Source organism: Lagopus leucura, unplaced genomic scaffold (assembly GCF_019238085.1).
Source record: "Lagopus leucura isolate 7727_CA_CO unplaced genomic scaffold, USGS_WTPT01 Super-Scaffold_1, whole genome shotgun sequence".
In the NCBI taxonomy this organism is placed as follows: domain Eukaryota; kingdom Metazoa; phylum Chordata; class Aves; order Galliformes; family Phasianidae; genus Lagopus; species Lagopus leucura.
The window spans coordinates 28,946,833-28,967,384 of NW_024962250.1; the positions used below are offsets into that span (position 1 = coordinate 28,946,833).

A 20,552-nucleotide genomic window follows, 5' to 3' on the forward strand; every position below is an offset into this window, starting at 1 on the left:
AGGAAGAGGAGCAGCTGCTCAGTCTTATCCAGTGGGAGCTGTCAGAACATATGGGTCTATTTTTTCAATTTAACTGAAGTACTGAAGGAAATTGGCATTCTTGATTATTTCTAACATAAAGTAAAGCAGAAAAAAACCCTCCTTAATCATCTGCAGGCCAGGATTAAATAATGAATTTTATCCAATTCGAGTAGGTTCAAAGAGAAGACAAGCAGAATACTTAAAACATAAAAAACAAAACACACTAATGCCAGAAGAATTCTGGAAGTTATTTTCATATAAAGAAAAGGGTGTCTTTCTCCACAGCTACTTCCTTCTTGAGCCTGCTAGCTGACAGGAGGTTTTGATTTAAAAGCACAGTTGGGATAAAACTTGTACTGTGTTGTATTGGCTACCCACTCCTTTGTAAACTATGAATATTTCTTGTCATTAGCTTACATTATAACAGCTAATCTTCAGATTTTTAAGCCCAAATAAAAAATTAAACTCTAAGTTAATTTCTCAGATTTCTTACAAAATTTTTTAAAGTAAAAGGAAGTCATCAATACAAAGCTCTAAAAAATTCCATATACTTCACAGTCCTTGGAATTCAATGTTTGTTAAGAAAAAAAACAAATCAACTCATAACTATTACAACAACAACAACAACATGAACGGGACTTTGGGTGAAAGATATAGAATAACCCAACTAATTAAAATCCAGAACAGAAAAAATGGTCATGCACCAAATCACAGCTTTCACAATATCTTTGGTGCTGGAAACACTGGTGCTTTATTCTATGCAATAATTGCAGCAAGACTACAGCAGACCCAACAACAAACAGAGATATTTATCTCCCCCTTTCTATAAAATCATATCAATAAATGATACTAGTTTCTAGATATTCCTGCTGGGTAGTAGTGAAAAAATGGGTGTGAGTTGGAATGGAGAGAAAATGCAATTTTAAAAAAGTCATAGACAAGTAATTGTCTTTGTTCATGCTACAGAACTCTGAAATTAAGCCACCAGAAACCAGGCTTTGCTTTTGGCTCTACATAACTAATCGGGTTCCAAAATGGATTCTGAAGATATTCCTTCCTGTGAGTCAATGGTGACCTCTGTTGTTCCCTGGTGCTGATACCAGCCACAATGCTGTTTTGTCTTTGCATCACATTATTTCAGTAGTGCACTTTGAAACAAACTGGCACTGAGAAAATATAGGCCAGCATGTTGTAAGCAAGTTTCTGTAAAGAGTGTGCCTGCTCTTCACCTCACTTCAGAAAACTTGCGACTTCTCTCTCAAACAGCTCCTATTCTGGCTACAGTTTTTTCTGTTCATCGCTGTGAATCACCGCAGAAAAAAAAGCAGTTACAAACACTTCAAGCCATGGCACTAATTAACAACATCTGCAACGTATTATGAGAAAAAGCTGCAGGTATGAATATGAAGGAGGAAGCTGGAAGAAAGGAAGAACCTCTATTGAGCAGAGTCCATTCTTCAAACTGGAGCTGAGAGGTGTCAGGTTGTGCAAACTTTTGGTTTCCCCTCTAGGATACAGGTTTAAAAAAATCTTACAGTGCTTTCAGACTTCATAACTCTAAATAAGGACGTTTCCCCCAGTGCAAGTGGAATTTAAATATTTTTAACTGTTGTAGTGTATTTTCTCCTCCCATTTGTCGCTGACTTGAAGTTACTTAAAGCAAGTCATGTAATTCCTGCATTTCACATGCAGTTCCTGCACAAAAGATCTATCATCCCATAATTAACAATGGTTCTTACTAACCTTGAAATATACATTTTTATGCTCTTTTGCCTGAGAAGCAAGAAATAATACTTTGTAAAATGTAAACATACCTAGTGACTACAGTTATGATGATTCTTGCTAACATGCAGAAAATACATACCAACAAAATGATAAATCAGTTCCCTAGGGTACAGATCAGCCATAAAAGTAACACAAAAAGACAATCAGTTCAAAGTATTTGCAGCAGAGGGTGCTATACATTTTGCTTTGATCATATGTTACATCCCATTCCAACGTAAAGCGTACAGTTTGGGGAGCACAGAGAACTGCCAACGGTACCATCTTACCATGGAACAGACTTATTCACCAGAATGCACTTCATAAAACACTGAAATTAACTCTAGTGGAAACAATCCTTGTAAATCAGTACAAACAGCAATTCAGTAAAATATTATTGTTATTTCTATCCTGGCTACGTGTTATTATTGTTTAAGAGAATTCACAGCTCAAGTCTAAGATTTTGTTATATCTACCCAGCCATTTGAAGGTACCCATGCCTCTGCTAGCTCTTACCTACCAGTCAGGTCAAGTAAGCATTGCAGAGAGAGCAACCAGAATCCATACCCTATGACCACACAATTCCCTTAGTAGGACTGGGCTGCAACAAAAGCACGATATGCAGTCTGGTTCCTTATCTGAAATGACACCCATGCTTGTCTGTATTGCTGTCATAATCCAGATAGGTATGTTTCCTATTCTGCATCGTTTGCATCTTGTTTGAGCTACCAAAACTGTGTTTACACAGAAAGGATAAGGGAGATTATTTTTGCGGTTGCAATCAAGATGATTTATATCCTGTGGTAGCGTAAAAGAAATCAAATCCAACAATTCCTACTCTTGCCATGTTTGCAATTGAACTACGTTTTGGAATCTAGATTCTTGTAAAAATGCATACTCCTCCCAAATTGTCAATAGCATTATGAATATTCTCTTACTGTCTACAAGCACTAGTGTGGGGGAGGATGGCCAATAAGTACCAGCAACAACAAGAGGTGTGCGAAACACACTGAAAGTGCATGAGGTGATTTGATTTTGTAGCGAGGAATAGAGGAGCATTTACCATTCCTAAAGCATGAAAGCTATTAGCCTTTAAGTTTAGTTAGAAAATAAGCACTTCCACTCCATTCCCCGTACAGTTTCATGATGTTTAGTTCTGTATTTCTGGAGGCAGATTACTTGTCTGATTCTCAACTGTATTTTATCTCTGTTGCACTTTGATTATTCTCCTTTGCTCATACACTGCAAAGGGAATTGAGGTGTAGGGAGAGGAGCATAGTAAATATGAATCAGTTCTGCACCCAGTAAGTTACTAATTCACTGGTCTAACACTTAGCTTCTTACATAGAAATAGGCCAGATAAATTGAATATGAAGAATAATATATAATTCAGCACAACTGGTTTTGAAAGCTTACCTTTATAATACCAGTTTCCACACATTAAGAAATTAAGTAACAAATAATCAACATGAAAATTTTAAGTTTATTATTTGTTGACTGGTATAAAAGTTTGGCTTCCCCATCCAAAATTAAAAGCCACTCTTTAGGTAGGTGAGAAGAAATTGCTCTTTATGAATTTGCTCTGTTTGATGAGATCTTCTCTACCAAAAAGTGGGTACAGTTTCTGGGCACTAAAATGCAAAATAAGAACAAAATGGTAATCTGACAATATGCAGAGAGGAAGGTGTCTGATAATATACAGAGAGGAAAAGGACAAACTCACAGGTAACACTTTATGTACAGGAAGCCTGTCCATTTATTTCAAAACAGGAGATTTTATAAAATAAAGTGGAACTATTCACTAGTAAATACTAATCTTATCACAGAGTAGCAGTTTCTAAAAACATTTTCTTTGCTATTGTACCAACTATACACAAGAATACATTTCTTTCTCACAAAAATTAGCTTTGAGCAACAAGTGCAAGTGTTCAATACATACCACTGATTGAAAGCATTTAGAAGAAATGTATTTTAAAATACACAAAAATGCATCTCCTTCAGCCTTTTGATACCAAACAAGCCCTCCTTGCATTTGTTCTCATTCAAATAACCTTCTCTCCTTACCACTTGCCAAAGGATAACGTTTTTTAAATATGGCATCCCTCACTTATGTCCCTACTTAACTCCTTAGCAAACTAGAACTTTACAGATTGTTTTAAATGAAGAACTTTAGTAAGAATGGTAAAATTGATCAGGGTAAAACAGGGTTGGTTTTGTTGTGGGTTTTTTGTTTTTTGTTTTTTTTTTTTTTGGCTTTTTACACAGAAGAATAAAATAGCATGAAGTGGTATGGAAACTAAAACATCCTTCAATACAAAAGCAGAGGTTGAATTCTTTTGGCTGTAATAAAAAGATGTGTTTGATTTACAATATTTAATTGTAAGTTATTCAGCATTTAAAAAAAAAAAAGTTGTTTCTCTACAAAACGAACAGCATGTAAGTTGAAAGTGAATTGAATTAAATTAGGCCAGTCATTTCTAAGTGAACACTGGCGATTATCTGTTATAGTCTAGTGACAGCTGTGGATCAGAGCTGTACTGTATGAATGGTTCCTTGGGCACAGAGCAAATGAATTCCGTGAATCAAAGAGATTCCAGGAAGGTCCAATGAAAGTAATGAAACTACTTTGGCAGTAAAATATTACCTGACTTGAACACAGCCTTTCTTGGAATGTTATTTTTTACTATTTCTCACTGAGGTCAAATTAATTATTTTTATTGCCCCTTCTAACCTTTTCATGAGGAAAGAATTGTATTAATCACCCAGGGGCCAATTTTATGTTCCAGAGACATAAACTTAGACATTCCCCTCATGGTGAGAAAATAACACCGTTCTCATTTTCCATTATCAGCAGTAGCAGCTGTCTGAAAAGGAGTCATCAAAAGTGCCACTGAGGTGGAAGTGAGCTTTCCACGTCTCATATTCAGAGGAAGAAAGAAATGCTTTGCTATTCCACAATTTCAGTTAAGATAACCCTGAAACAGACACGGCACTTGAGAATAAAATGTTAATTTTTGTTGCCTTTTGTGAGCTATAGAGTAGTGTGTCAAGAGACGGACAGAGTAAGCAAGCTTTCCCATTCAGAATATGTCTTTTCCTATATCCCTTAAATGTGCATATAAATCCTGTCCTCTGGCATGCATAGCTCCACCATGGCAGAGTGTGGGGTAGCAGCTTGCACTCGTGCACACCCTGCTTATGTACAAAACTGGAATATAAACACTCATCAGTCAGATGTCTATAAATCAGCATCATCAGTGGCATGCGGTGGGGAAGAATTTGATGTTATTTACTTGAGAAAAAAAACTGCACAACATGGAAATACAGACACTTATGGATTTTTTTTTCCTTCTTTCAGGTTTACCATCTACTAGCCCAGTGGAAATCAGGGGGTGACTTTTGTCAGGTCAGAGCTTTTGGCTGTGGAGGTTTGGGAACTTTCACAGGCACATTCTAACCTGTGACCTTACTCTGCGTTCCAGCCACTTGTTTCCTGCTGCTGTCTTCTTAATCAAAACTGGTAGGGGATGGTAACTTCCTAGAAGAAGTAGGGGATTGGTCCTACATAATTTGTGCAACAAATGCGATGCATTTAAAGGGGTTAACTGAAGTCTGTGGCATTGTTTGTGGACCTAGCCCCAAGGCAATGCGTAGGCTTTGGCTACTTCTGGCCTATGTGATGGAAGTTAAGTCCCCTCAAGGCCACATCCTGTAGGTGTGCTTAGCACACAGATGTGTCACACTGACTTTCACAGAAGTCGAGAACTGAACACATCACCGATGCATTCATTTTTGTGCTTGGTGAGAAGGGACTCCCAAGTACTTAGAGCTACATGTGGGTGATAATGCACTAATTATCTTCTTAGATGGTTGAATATGAGAGCACATACACTGGGCAAATTCCTCTTCTAAAAGCTCTGATTATGTGAGGATAGGTACCAAAAGCTCCGAAAAAAATAATAATAATAATAATAAAAAACCCTGGGCCCCAGTAAATTCATGGCTCACTACTTTGATAAAGAAATCATAGTGACTATCATCAGAAGATGTAAAGGAAATAAGTGAGTTGAACACCAAATATTAACATGTTGAAATTTCAGCCTCAGGAAGTTTTAATGGAAGAAAGAAGCTTCATCACTCAGTATAATTTGCAACTTATGAAAGTTAACATCACAAAATGATAAACAGCTATGCAGCTCTAAGAATCACGCAGTTGCATTCAAATCATTTCCCACGTCTTTCAAGTCTACTGCTCAGCAAGAGATCTTCCTCTGTTTCCAAATGGATGCTCCAACTGATGCATAGCTCAATGTTCATTCTTGTGAGTCATAATTAATAAATAATCATATCACATACACATAGTTTTACAGGTATTCTTAAAATGGTTTTACAGTTCTATTAAATATATAGATAAAATAATCACCGCTATATAAAAAAAATCTTTTTAAAACAGCTGAACTCTGAAGCTTTGCATAAAATTCTGTAGACACATTCATTATAATCTAGAAACTCGATTAAAATACATTTTAGAGCTCAATCTATCAAAAATATTCACGGCATTGAAAAAGTGATTGTCTTCTTTTCTTTTCTTTTTCTTTTATAACTGCAATCTGAACTTGCCCTGATCATTTCCTACAACCTGGCAAAGGCTGCATTCATTTCAGTTTGTAGATGAAGTGATTGCTTAACTCATTTCTTCAGCTGTAAGACATCTGCCCCATAACCGTTTAGCAGGCTTTGGTCTTTAATACTAAACCATTTCTCGCACTTTCTATAAAATTGCAATGAAACACTTTGCAGTTAAGTTACACAACAGCAGTAACATTGAAACATCCTGTTACAGCTGTTTTGCAGCCTGTAATGGTGCTTCTCTGAACACCAAACACCCTTTTATCCAGTAATCTACAAGCACTTCCCAACACTTACACTTCACAGTACCTTACCATGCATACACTTGCTCATCAAGAACTGGTTTTATAAATGGTCTTAACAGATCAGTACCCATATATATCTGAATTCTGCTACTAAATCAAAGTATCAAATGAGGTCACTTCAAGCTTAGCACTTAAAAATCCAGGCCTTTTTTTCAGGAAAAACCTCCTTATTCAGACTGTGCACATATCTATTGGTGAGATAAAAATGGCCCACCAGCCTTTAAAATCTCAGATGCCTCGAGACAGTCTTCGAGTCAGCACATTAGAAAACCCTTTGCTGCAATGAACGCTTCACAGTCAGGCTTTTACAATGTAAGCTAAGAATGGCACACAAGGACCAACAAGGAGCAACATTTACAGAACAGAGAGGGCACTTGAGGGATTAGATTCATTTTAAGTGGGGGGAACTGCTGCTCATGCAGTTGTCCTTTTTTTTTTTTTAATTTTCTTTTTTTTTTAATTTTCTTTTTTCTTTTTCAGTTCTAGATAATGGCAGAACTCCTTGAGAGTTCAGTCTGTTTCCATAGTCAGCTGACCACAGCAGTACTATCTGTAACTCTTCTACTCTGGACATTCTTACCCACAGAATGGCTGAATAAGGTAGACTGCTTCTGTTAGAGTAAAAAAATCAAACAAACAAACAAACAAAAACAAACCAGGCAAATCCAAATGTGGAAAGCAGCCAAATACCAAGTATCATGGATTTATTTAGTATTATTTTCACCAACTTTAGAAAGTAGAAGCAACCTCCATCTTTTCTCAGGCCAGGCTGGAAAGTATACATTAGCTTAAAGATTGGATGAAGTGATCAAGACAATTGCTACATGCTCTCTGAGATTTAAACTGCTCATTTTGCTGCCTGAGCCACTGACTATTAGCAAGAGGGAAGAAAAAAATGATGAGTTTTCTCCTTCTTGGAAGTTAATAGCCCACTCTTCCATTCTTTACAGATGCCAGTGGCTTAGGTGAGGCATCCAAAGATCTCCTTCCAATTCATTTTCTTAGGAGAGAGAAGACAAAATGGAAATGATTCTCCTTGACTGAACTCTGATAGTGGTAAAATTCTCCAAAAAGACTGTAATTGAACTCCAGATAATCTCCATTGATAACTAAGAAATTATTGCAATTGAACTGAATTTGAAGAATTCTCTTTCATCCTGTAGTGCACTGGTACCCTTCCTCTGGCTGAAAACTAAATCAAATACCCTAAAGTGATTGCTGATGTGGCTAAAAGTTAAGAGAAATGGCTTAACTATGTCTGTGCACAGAAGTCTATCCAGTTAAACTAGAGAGTAAACAAAGGCTGTCAGCATTTATCTATATTGAGTTTTACACTCGTCATTGATTTATACACTTAAAGAATATTTCTAACCCTTTCATAACAGTGCACTTGTGCTTCAACAGTAGCCTTAGAAGTTAGACTACCTGTCATATTTTGTATCTTTAAAAGACAAAAATGATCACATAATCTGGTAAATAAAAGCATCAGAAAAAAGGAATCAGATGCTGTCTCACAACAGAGATACTGTCTCACAGTATTAAAAACAAACAAACAAAAACCACCTATCTGTTCCTGATCTTTCTCAAAGATTGCCACCATCAGTAACATACAAAGTGTATTTCTTCAGGTACTCTGTACAGAAATATCTGGATTAAGATTTCTCACATGATCCCCCACTGCTCCACACCCAATTTATTCCTGCAATTTAAGCATAACAGGTTTTGAGTAAAAATGAATTTATATCCTAAAAAAACAATCTTCCCTCCACAAATAACCCTCCACCTGATTTTGCTGCTCCACTGGATTGCCACTAGGATTACAGTTAAATTCCTGCAGCGAGAATGTCTCAACTCCAACTCTGCTCTACCTCTACCTCTCTCAAAGAACTCCATGGAAAAAGAGCATTTCAAGCCTTGCTCTTTCAGGAGGGCCAGATTAATGGGCAAGCCAACAACAAGTCTTCCACTGATGTTGAACCCTTCACAGGTAAATGAAGCCAGAAGAATAATTTTTGATGATCAGAGCTCTGAATTGTTCATAGTTCTACTGATAATCATCCATTTTTATTTAGCATCTTATAAAGCAAGGCACAAATGTACAAAATTGCAGCTACTGAATCAGGTCATTTTTATATATATTTACACAACTGTCGTATTATAAAATGTGCTTAGACATTGTCATAGCACAACAGTTGAGGAACTGATGAGAACCTGATAGTAAATACAAATACCAGGTCCTATATTTCTGCTTGTGCTTCACCTGAAATAACATACTTATACGTAGATACACAAAGCAATCAAGCTACCGTCTTTTATTTGTACACACCTCACAGAGATCACACTTTGAAGCTAAAAAGCTGTGGAAGGACTAAAAGGCAGTAGACAAGCACCCAGAGGAAAATGATGAAGTAGAATAGCTCTGATTGCTCAATGCTTGGAGTCTGGCAAGGAGGTGCTGCAATCTCTTGCGTTTCCACGTCCTTTTTCATCCTAAAAATACGAGAGAATTTGTCAAGAGGCAGGAAAAACTGTAAACATTTACATTAAAGATCAGAGAGCATTCTAATAGACAGCAGTTTGATCAGCTCTTTCAACCTACTTGGTTGCAACCCAAGCTACGCTATAGGATGCATAATGAGCTCTAGCAGGTGTTCCTAAGGACTCTAAAAACTGCAATTAATACTCTGAAGACTTGGACAGGATCTCAGGTGGTTAAAATACATGCAGAAACAGTTTGTTTGACATAAGCTGATTTTCATTGGTCAAAAAGATACTTTTTTTATTTTTTAACTTTCAGAGCAATAAACATGGCTTTGAGCAACAATTGTATCACCTTTTATTTATATGTCAAGTATTTTATTTATATGATATAAGTATCAGACTTGACATACTGATTCCAAACCAGCTACTCTTAGAGTTTTTCATGTCAGATACATAGAAGGTTAAACAAGTTGCCCTACACTTTAGGAAACAAACAAACAACTCAGGTTGTTAGTTTGCAGGATAACTCTAGAATTACAACCTCCGTTTTTTTTTCTGGCTTGGGCGTCCCTCTCTCTCAATTAATGTACTGAATATATACATATGAATATTACACAAAACGTGCTCAATTGCAGCAGTCTGCAGGCAAGCAGTGGTTATAGATTGCTGTGACAGCTATTCACATATATATTTTAACGGAAGCATTTGCTATTCTGCGTGCTTTTTACAGCTAAAAGCAGCCATCATTTTAACTAGAAATTGAAGGTGGTACTAATTCAGTACCAATCAAGAGGAAAAACATAAAGTAATCAAGTGAGGGAGGTAATGCTTATTTCTTAAATAGATATGTAGAAACTCATACTGAAGGGATACACATTTTGAGTTCAGGATCCACCACAGCACTGTAAGCCCAAACTAAACATACACACTCGAGTTGTAGAAGCTCACAGGTGCTCTAGGAGAGGCAAGAGTTCTGTTAAGCACTGTCTTAACAGAACACTTAAGCACTGATGGTGCTAAACACTGTCTTGACAGGCTTCTAAACATGGAAAGAGCCAGCAATGCCAGAGGCCTCACACAGGAAGTCCTCCCACTCTTTTCTTGGTTTGAAATATCCACTATGTGGGGAAAGAGTTCACAGTCTTGCTTAGACAGATAAGCCTTTCCTCTCAAGTCAAGAAAAGACATTTTTAGTTAAAGAGAGAGATCGAGCAACAGAGAAGTTTTGTGTCTTACACCTATGGGAAATATTGACCCTGAGCTAGTACATAAGATGTACCATTGGTCTACTACTACTGTTAATTTTTATTTCCCTTTGTAACACTGACAAACTACTTAGAAGTTATAGATTCCTTGCATAAGATTTTGTCTGAAGAACTACTCACCCAGTGATCAATAGATTTTCACCCATTTCTGTCATCTTCTGATCCTTTTTACCAGAGGTTTCCTTAAAGAAACAAGTAACAAAAAATAGATGATATAAAAAGAAAATAAAATTCAGTCTCTCATACACCGGTAGTTGTGCATGCATTCTTTGCAAAGTACGTCTAATGTTTACTCAAATAAAATGAAAGTGTGCTCCTAAATTTATCCCACACCCATGCATCCCCCATCACAGTCTGGTACATAATCAGAAATGCCAAGAACTCTCCTCATTCATACAACTTTCTGTGTGAAACATTGGTTTCCCTGAATATTGTCAGCAACTTTTCTTTACAAATCGAAGAAGGCCCACATTTTATTTTGTGCTGAAAAGCCACATTCCTACCCTTGCTTAGCAGACCCGAACTGCTGTTGCTGTCCCTTATGAGTTAAAAAAGAAAAAGCATCCAGAGCTCAGATGTATAGTGTGCTTGCAGGAAATCAATATGAATTACATCTGTGATAAAGGATGCAGTTTCACATTACAAGTAAGTGTCCTCAAGGGCTAGCTGCTGTTATTCAGAGAACCTACTACATCACTACTACAAAAGAAGTGGCAAAGAGCCTCTTTGGTCAAAAGTGCATCCAAAAGACACTCCACATTTTTGCAAGGCTCTGACCAGGATGCTCACATGCATACACAAAATGCATAAACTAAAAGAAATCGGATCTGCAGATAAACGAAGCTTCAAAGAAGCGAAGTGTTTCAGCTATACAGTGATGAGTAAACCTCAAAGTTAGAGAATATTTAGTTGGATTATTAAATAGCACTTTGTGGGCTTTTCCAAGGATCAGTAAGATGTCATTTCATTTATTTGGAAGAGTTCAGTTGTTATAGAATAAAGCACTAAAATGCTTAGAAAACATTGGGCTTTTGTGTTATCACAGAATATAGAGAGCAGAACCTTTGACAGTATTTGAGCTTTTGGAGTTTGGGAGAAATCATGAAACAGTGATAGAAAGGTCAATTTCTACAAACTTACCATCTCAGAAGAATAAGGAAACCTTTTTCGGAGAAAGATGTTGGAATCATTGCCACAAGTTCTGGAACATACATAAAAGCAAAGTGTTTTAATTCATGAAGATTTGCTTTGAATTCACTGCAATTATGCACACTAGTTTTAGTTACACAAAAATACAAACGTGTCGTTGTGTGTTTTAGAATATGGATTTGAATTTATTGTTAACATTACAAGGAATAACTTTGGGAAACTTTAAATTGTTGTTGTTGTTTTTTAATAAAACAATCCAAATGCTCAAATTTGATTTTTTTTTTTCTTTGAAAACATTATCTAATATATTTTTTGCACCTTTTACATCCCCTAGATTTATGCAAGACTTATAGCAAGTGAGATTTTATGGTTGCGTAGTTAAAAAAGAATTGATAAGCGACAGGGAACACAAGCCTGACAAAGGAGGTAATGCTTTCATCTAAAGTTAAAATGCATTGGGATTCCAGTTGGTTTTGTGTAGCAAAGTTTGTACAGCAAAGTCAAATCACACCCCACTTGCACCCAATTACTTGATATATTTAAGAGAAACACAGAAAGAAGCCAATGAGTCCTAGAAGTAGTCCACAAGAAATATTCGATGGTAATGACATACTTTAGAAGTGCAGTGCCCTTTAGAAGTGCATCATTCCTATCAGTTAGATACATTTCAGACAATGTCAATGCAAAATACCTGGTCAATTCCTGGCTATTAGCAATTTCTTCCAGTTCATCATCTAACAGCGCAGTATGCCCAACTTCTGAGATCTGTAAGTCTTCTGCTTCCATCATATTTTCCTTTTTTTCCTGCCCATTACTACTTTCTTCCAGTCTTATTCCCACTGTTGCAAAGTCATCCAGATTGTCTCCTATGGCCTGTTGAAAATAAGAAATGTTTTGCATCAGACAAGACTGGTTCCCCAACCTCTTCAATACCTCAGTGGTGTAACTTACTCAGATGCTACATTACATGCTGTATGAGATTGAGAGTGTTACTAAAGAGAAAAAAACACAAATTTTGAAAATAATTTCAGATACCTTGAACTGTAAAGTATCATCATTACATGCAATTAGTTGGTAGTTCTTTAAACATAAGAAATTATGACATGACTCAGCTCTTTCAAGTAATGCGCTATGATTTTCTTTTTTTTTTTAAATCTGTTTCCAATTAGCCTGTTGGAGATAACAGCAATTTGACTTCATTGTCCTAATAAATTAGGACCAAACCATGTTTAAGCAACAGAGTAATGTTCAAGTACTTAAATGGATATTCATTCCAGACAACACTGTCACTAGTATGCTAGAAAATGTGTAAGGCAATTCAAAATCAGTGTTTCTAAGATATACAATTTTGCCTAAATACAAAACACAGAATTATTACCAGAAATTGCCCTTCTTTCTCCTCCAGTTTAGGTAAGTCTGCACTTTATTCACATGACTTAACCTACTCAAATTGGTTTGTTTTCACAGACAAACTTATCTAGATTTGGGAAAAAAAAAATCCTTTACCTTTATCTTTTCTATATCAACAATATTGCTTCCTGTTCATTTCATTAAAACTTACTTTGAACACTCTGTCATAATCTTCTCTGCCTAGGAGCTACAAAGGGTCTTCAAAATACTTTAAAACATGAGTAAAATTCAAATTTCTGCAGTATTATTACTGCTCAGTCTCTCTTGTTAATGCCAGATCTTTTCAGGGAACTGCAATTCCATTCTTTCCAGTAGAGGGCTGTGGCAAACAGCGTTAAGGAGGCAGAAAACCAAGTACATGTCATCTATTTCTCCAAATGGCAAGCAAAGTGAAAGGAAATCCTTGAGTTCAGGCACTAACCCCCATACATATGTAAAGAAATACAGCAAATAAAAAGTTAAATACCTCAGGATGCTGTAGAATTATGGAATCTTCATTGCCGGTGGCTTTTTGGCTGTCTATTTCAATTTCTATCTCTCCTATTAGTAATGGCAGTTCTTTTTCATAGAAAGAACTGCTATGACTGTTTATATCTACTGTTTCCTCCTCTCCATTCTCAGTACCCATTTCCAATGAAGGGACATCATCCCTATTCCCTAAGCCTGGCTCTGGATCATCTTCCTTGTAGCCCTGTGCCGGTATCCCTTTCTCATGTAAAATATCTGTTACTGTTTCAGAAAAAGATTTGTCATTTTCAGTATCATATCTTTCAAGACAAGGCTCAACATAAGCATCCAAAACCGCTGATATGGGAACGTTATAATGTGGATAATAGAACAGATCATGGGGTATTACAGACACTTTCGAAGAACTGAGTAGCACTTCTGCTGAAGACTCATCTTCATCACAACTGCCTGAGTCTTCTCCATTATTGGGTCCATCTGAGAGAGAGTCATCAGATGTTTCTAGCAGCGTAGATATTTCTTGGCTTTTGAGATTAGAACCATTCAATGAACAATGGTTATTTTCTGTTGTCTCCAGAGCAGGCGATTGCTTTGTATGTTCATTTTCTGGCTGTTTCAGCACTTCCTCATTTAGAAGGTGAAGAACATACTTATGCGTATCTTCTTGTTTAGAAGTAACTTCTGGTAAAATAATTGAATTTTGGGAATTGCTCTCTTCTACTCTATTTATAGATTCATCTGTAAGTATACCTGAAGTCCAAGACAATGGACTTAAAGAAGAAGTATTGGCTGAAAGGCTCTTTGTTTCATTGTCGTATTCAGTATAGGTTTCTTTTGTTAATTCTTCAGAATAGTCTTCAAAAGAGTCAACGGAATTTTTCTGATCTGTCAGAACAGCTGGAGAAAGGTCATCACTCTGTTTCAGTGGATCATCAGATATGCCACTATCACCTGGCACCAACTTATCACTAAGAACTTCCCAGGAGGAATTTGATTCATAACTGACAGATCCTGTAATTTTCAGTGAAGTCGGCCTTTGTGGCTCATCTTCAGAGATTTCCTGAGAATCGCCTAACACTTGACTCAATTTGCCATTACATGCTTCAGGAACAGTTTCTGACAGAATTCTCTCAGGGGTGTCATGAATATGAACCTTTGGAGGAGCGGGGTGACTCCTTTCATGATTAACAGTGTACATATTTTTGTCACTTTCCCTTAAAATCAAGATTTTGCTTTCCTTTTCTGAAGGCGTGTCTTTGATGTGAACATACGTAGATTCAATTGGAAGCTCCTTCTCAGGGTCTGTAAAGTCTTCCTATAAGTAACAATACACCATTAAAAAACAAATTGTGCCTCACAGATCATTTTACTTCTCCCAAGTGATACAGAAACTAACCCACTGCCCCTTTAATTTGCAAATGGCCAATTAATTACACACGTATTTTAAAAGTAGGCAAATCAATTTGGCAAGTAAAGAGAGTTGAACAAAGCCACTTGTACAGGAAGATTAGAATGGAGACAAGCCTACTGCTCAGTTCTTAGTATTTTTGTCTCTCCCTGCTGCTTTTGTGGAAACAATTGACTTCGGTTTTTTGACTCAATCCCAAAACCTGGCAGTAAAGTAAACCTAACAAGTGCACTAAATCTACCATGAAACATAGTAATCTACTAGATTATTCAGTTCCAATGGACTGTATTAACAATAAATAAATAAATAGGTAGGCTCTTTTTTTGCCATTAAAATGCCCAAAAGTCTTAAGATTGACAAATATTAATGGCAATCTAATTTAATAATCATGATTAGACTATCATAACAATTTTAATTCTGGTGATTTTAGTAATTTCCACCAATTTCATAAGCTATGAAACAAAATAACACTTGGAACTTTCAGTCACTAAATGAGAAGGAATGGCTCTCATGTAAGAATCATGACTTATGTGCATGCAATCAAGCACAAAAAAATTACCTACACACTCAAGGGTCACTAAATTCCTTGGAAACTCTTTCAGATCAAAAAGACTGTGCTAAACCAGGTTTGTCAAGCACCCTTTTTCATCTTAGGCAGGTCTTTTCCCAAGGTCCTAGGACTTCTCATTTCCCCTCCAGTTTAAAGTCTCTTATTGTTTAGCTACATTTTAAATTTATATTCTTTTTGTCCAAAGGACCTTTGTCAGTCCCTGCCGAGGACTGCTCCTCAATTCTTTGTTTTTGATAAGGTTTTCGTTAAAGCCCCAGCCCTTAAGCTGTAATGTATATTATGCTTACACATGAGGGCCTTTGACAGCTTTATTGACAAGATTCAGCCTGTAATGTCTTGTATCTGATACAATACCTGCTAAATTCAAATTGATTGCGATCCTCATACTTGAGAAGTTTGAATTCAGAATCAAATTGAGGGTCAAATAATCATAGATGAATGGATAAACTTCACTTTATTCTGAAATAACGATGGCAAAGTAGCAGAGCCTATGTAAATATTTCTGACCTTTGAAAGCTATAATTGGATGTAAATGTTTAAATGCAGAGTTCTGTCTGAAGCAGCTGAGCAATCTGCAGTGAAATCTCACTTGACCAGACTTAACAAGGCCGAGAAAAATTACAACAGAGTTTGTGGCTTATTTTAAACAGCTCAGAAAGAAACCTAGAAGATAAACACAACACCTGTCCTTATTAATTACACCAAAGCAAATAAAAAAGGGATACGGCATAAGAATAAACACTTACTCCCTCCAGCTCTGGGAAATGTTCAAGGAACTGGGCCACATAGGTCACAATGGACTGCTCATCAGGGGATTCCACCATTATATCTGTGGGGGGAGGTGTACAGCACGTCAGCACACATGGCCTGAAAGCAGTTTCGCAGAGGCACAGGCTGCCAGACAGTTATCTGCCTTTATGATGAGCAGCAACACTTTTCTTTTGCTGACAGACTAGAGATGGTAGAATCCTTTACACTGTTTACAGTATAAAGAATTCTCAACATCTTGTTCACATTAATTTTTTTTTCCTGTTTCCAAACACATACTGAACCCTGACCAAGGTCACTTTTCATCCACTTGGAAAGCGTAATTTACAGCATATATATGTTGCTATGACTTGACAGTGATCTTGTTGAGTGACAGCACAGAGATATATTTTTAGCAGAACCTATTCTTCTAACAGGTGACACATAAAGCACAGTTTGGTTGTTTGTGCTTTCAATCATAAACTCAAGGCTTAACACCTGCGTAATAGAGTTCAGCAGAAAGCATGGTAAGAATCAGCTCCACTTGTAAACATATGTTTATCTGTACACATATATATATTTTTGCATACACGTATTTATATATACATACTATATTCATGAGTTATAGAAGAGTAACTGGGAAATGCAAACACACTTGAATAGGTCTCCACCCATCTTCCTGGTGTGGTGACTCACACAATTCATCCTGAAGTGACATTTTGCCTCCATGGACTGCAGGCATTACGAAATGCTGCTACTGCATTGAGACATCTCTCCACTCAGCAGGACAGTGATTAATGCCCACTAGCAATATGGATGTCATGTAGCATCTAATCACTAACCTGGACCAATGCACATAGCTAAAATTATGGTAAGGTATCTGGACAAGCGTGACTGGAACCACTTGACTACCAGCCAGTGACCAAATCTTTTTTCATATCAATGAGTACCACACACCAATCACATCAATCATCCAATCTCTGGGAGGCTTACGGCAGGTATGCCAATGCAATATTAATGTACTCATGGTAGTCTGAATGTTACCCAATAATGCTGATGTAAATGTTTTACCTTCTGGCTCTAGAAGCCTAGGAACACCCAGCTTGTTTTGAGCAATGCTAAAAGCATCCTCCAAGTTTTCTCGTGCTGATTTTTCCAATGCATGCTTCATGTCTACCAAAGTGGAGTCTATTGCTTTTATGATAGCTAAGAAGGCAAGGCCGCTCCTCCAGCTGCTGGCAAAGTCCTGAACTGCAACACCGTATCTAAACAGAATCACATACAGTTTACATGGCAGTTGTGTTAAAAATCCAAAGTAAAGCATCACCATTTTCAAAGATTCTTGAAAGTTGCACAAGTCACAGCATCAATCAAAAGGCACAAAATACTTCAATGAAACACAAGAATTCATAGACTGGGTCAGTGCAGTCAAGAACCGATATCAACCTGCTCATAGGAAGCAGCTAGTGAAAACAAAGCCCTCAAGTACTCAGCAACCACATTTAACATTCACAAAACCAAATGCCTGTGCGATTCCCATGTCTGCTGTGTTCCAGCACTCTCATGCCACAGCTTGGGATGACTGCCAACACCCTAAGTACTTAAAAAACATAAGCATAAATGACTCACTTTCCTGTGTATTTGGCCTTTGATAGCAGAAAATTGCACTTTGCCTAATGCAAATAGCACCAGTATACATATAGATCACAGGTGTGTTAGGAAAAAAAACAAATTTGCAACGAAATGCTGCCCCAGAATAGAAAATCCTGCACGAGTCATTGGTGAAGACAACTATAATGACACTATTACACTTCTAATAGCTCAGTTGCGAGAGCAATTTTCTCCATTAAATGTTTCAATTTGTACTCCTTGACTAGGATAAGAAGTCTAAGACTTTAATTTTTCTCATTCTCTTTGTGCCTCCTCCTTGTTAATGTCATTATCAGCATTACCTTGAGAGTAAAACTGTGCTTCCTATGTGGTCTGCATTAGCAGCAATTAACTACGGATCTCAATGGAGCAAGTTTATCTGCACAACAAGCACAATTACCTCCACTGGAGATAATCAAGGGATGAGGTCCACAGGACCAAACACTTAAGATGTAAATTTCTATCTTCAGCTCTCTATATAGAACATCTATGCTCACATGTAGGTTTGGACAAACAAAGCTATCAACAGACAAAAATGATGAATATACAGCTATCCTACATTTATTAGTAAGTTTGACCCATGCCCTCTTTTATCTCTGGCAATCATCTTTTCTGATAATATCATATGTAAAATATATGCCAAGCATTTATATGGGCACTGGATATCTTACACTGAAAAACTTGACAGCAATTCTACCTGGCGTTAATGATCAAAATGTTTTGGTGAAAGAATTGCTTTTTTATTACAGAGGAGAGAGATATGTTGATCAATGGAACTGGACCCCAAATTTAATGTATTCTCAGGAAAAAACCTAAGATTTGACCAGTTTTCATAGGAAAAACAAAGCTTCTAACACAAATTCTATTCTAGGCACTCTAGGCACACAGAAACTCCCTCAGGACTGCTGCTTAATTTAAAAGGCTGTTTGTTGTTAAAGTCTTTCACTATGGGTTTTTTCCCCTTCTACATTTCAACCTTTATTTACGCCTACCCTTTAATTAGTAAAAGATATCTAACAGACTGCGCAGAAGTTGCAGGGAGGGGGAAGAGGGAACAATCCTATTTTAAATAGTGCCAAACAGATTAGCGCAAGTTAACATTTAACATCAAGCCACGAAGCAACACAGCCTGCTTCAAGGTCAGATGGTTGCTTTAGACACATGTGCAATGATATGTCTACCTGTAGGTCTCTTATGCCTGCAGACTTTAAAAGCCAGAAGAACCCACTGCCAGGGTGGCACATTAGGAAAGAGAGATAAGTTTCCGCTTGAACAGGACAGGCAGGACACAGTTTTTTATGACAGCTTGTTTGCTTACTTTCTGGTTTTCCTCTGAACCCAGAATAAAAGGGCTCTGATGGCTTTTCGCTGATCCTTCACTGTGACAGACATGCTTCTTTCTACGTTAGGAGTGCTGGGGTATGATGTGTCCGACTCTGGCCCGCTGGGCCCAGAAGAGAGGCTGGACGAGGAGGAGTTCCTGTTGAGGTTGCCTGTCAGCTCTTTAATCTGTAATAAAAAGTGAAACACACAGAACACTGATTTAATACTGAGTGAATGGAAAACTGAATGTTTGTTTTTAGGCAAACCAGCATACTTTTAAGATAACAGGGCCATTGCTGAACAACTCTCAACTTGTACTGCACAGACGTGACAACTGCAGCAGGCCAGCTCACAACCCCAGGAAATGGGAAGGGCATGGAACTGGTTAATGTTGAACAGAACAAATTCATGTTAAACAAAAATCAAAGAACCACATCCTGAAAAAGCAGTTAGCTTAACTGAAATCATTCTCTCTTTTCACAGGGCTCACTGAGTGAAATATTTTATATTAAGAAATGGTGACCTACAACAACATTCCCATCCTATCATTGGTCAGCATGGATAGCTGAGTCCAAAGTACTCACTACACTGCTTTCATATGCCTCCGTGCCTTCTGTTGCCAAGTCTATCTGGCCAAACAGGTGCTGTGCTGTTTGGTTTGAAGTGCTCAGCCACACAGAGAAACCCCCGTGCCGCTTCAAAATAGAGAGCTGTTTTAGAAATGAGCCCAAGAAAATGAAAGAGCATTAGAGCCTCATAGTCTTATAAGAACTGCAGAAACCTTCCCTCCATCTTTCTCTGTTCATTAAAATTTGATATTGTCTAGGAGGTCATTCTCAAAATACATGTAGATTGAAGCAGTTTGAATCTAAGCCTGGGGCTAAATTAAATTTCAGGTTTAACTCAGTTTTATCAGGACTGAAACTTCAGGCTCTTCAAGATATTTCATTTGGCTCTCTGCATCAGTTGTGAACTTCTGCCATGGTAAGAAAGTCTCCAGAAATCACTGTTTCTGCATGGAATTTGCCACCATGTTAGATTGGATCCAGACAAGGTTACTGAAAATGAACTGTAACCTGGAACCAAACCTGAGACATTGGTGCAGGTCCAGGGAATCTGGAGCAGAGTCCTGAGAAAGAACAGGGGAGAAGGGACAGGAATAACCTGAAGCTAATTCAAGTCCAAGTCAAATCAGGGCTTAAATTGCCTTCTATTCACACCAAAACAGATCCAATAAAATGAAAACAGCTGCAGGTATAAAATTAGCATATCTTAGGAGGGAAAAGGTCGTGTTTAGCAAGCTTAATTATGCTTTTTAGGATTAAAAATCAATTTTAAAAGAATAGCACTTTAGCACTAATAGATTG

General features: G+C 37.3%; 1 protein-coding gene across 1 annotated transcript in view; it reads right to left on the bottom strand.

Annotated features, from left to right (window-relative positions):
* Window positions 1–5,862: 5,862 nt before the first annotated feature.
* CLMN (calmin) overlaps window positions 5,863–20,552 on the bottom strand; it is a 69,501-nt gene continuing 54,811 nt past the window's right edge. Inside the window, exons 6-13 of the mRNA XM_042867308.1 lie at window positions 19,181–19,371; window positions 17,284–17,477; window positions 16,212–16,294; window positions 13,488–14,801; window positions 12,303–12,484; window positions 11,603–11,663; window positions 10,583–10,644; window positions 5,863–9,206 (exon numbers count right to left, since the gene is read on the bottom strand). Of these exons, the coding sequence (XP_042723242.1) occupies window positions 9,053–9,206; window positions 10,583–10,644; window positions 11,603–11,663; window positions 12,303–12,484; window positions 13,488–14,801; window positions 16,212–16,294; window positions 17,284–17,477; window positions 19,181–19,371 (2,241 nt within the window). The 3' untranslated portion in view covers window positions 5,863–9,052. The remainder of the gene's footprint in view (window positions 9,207–10,582; window positions 10,645–11,602; window positions 11,664–12,302; window positions 12,485–13,487; window positions 14,802–16,211; window positions 16,295–17,283; window positions 17,478–19,180; window positions 19,372–20,552) is intronic.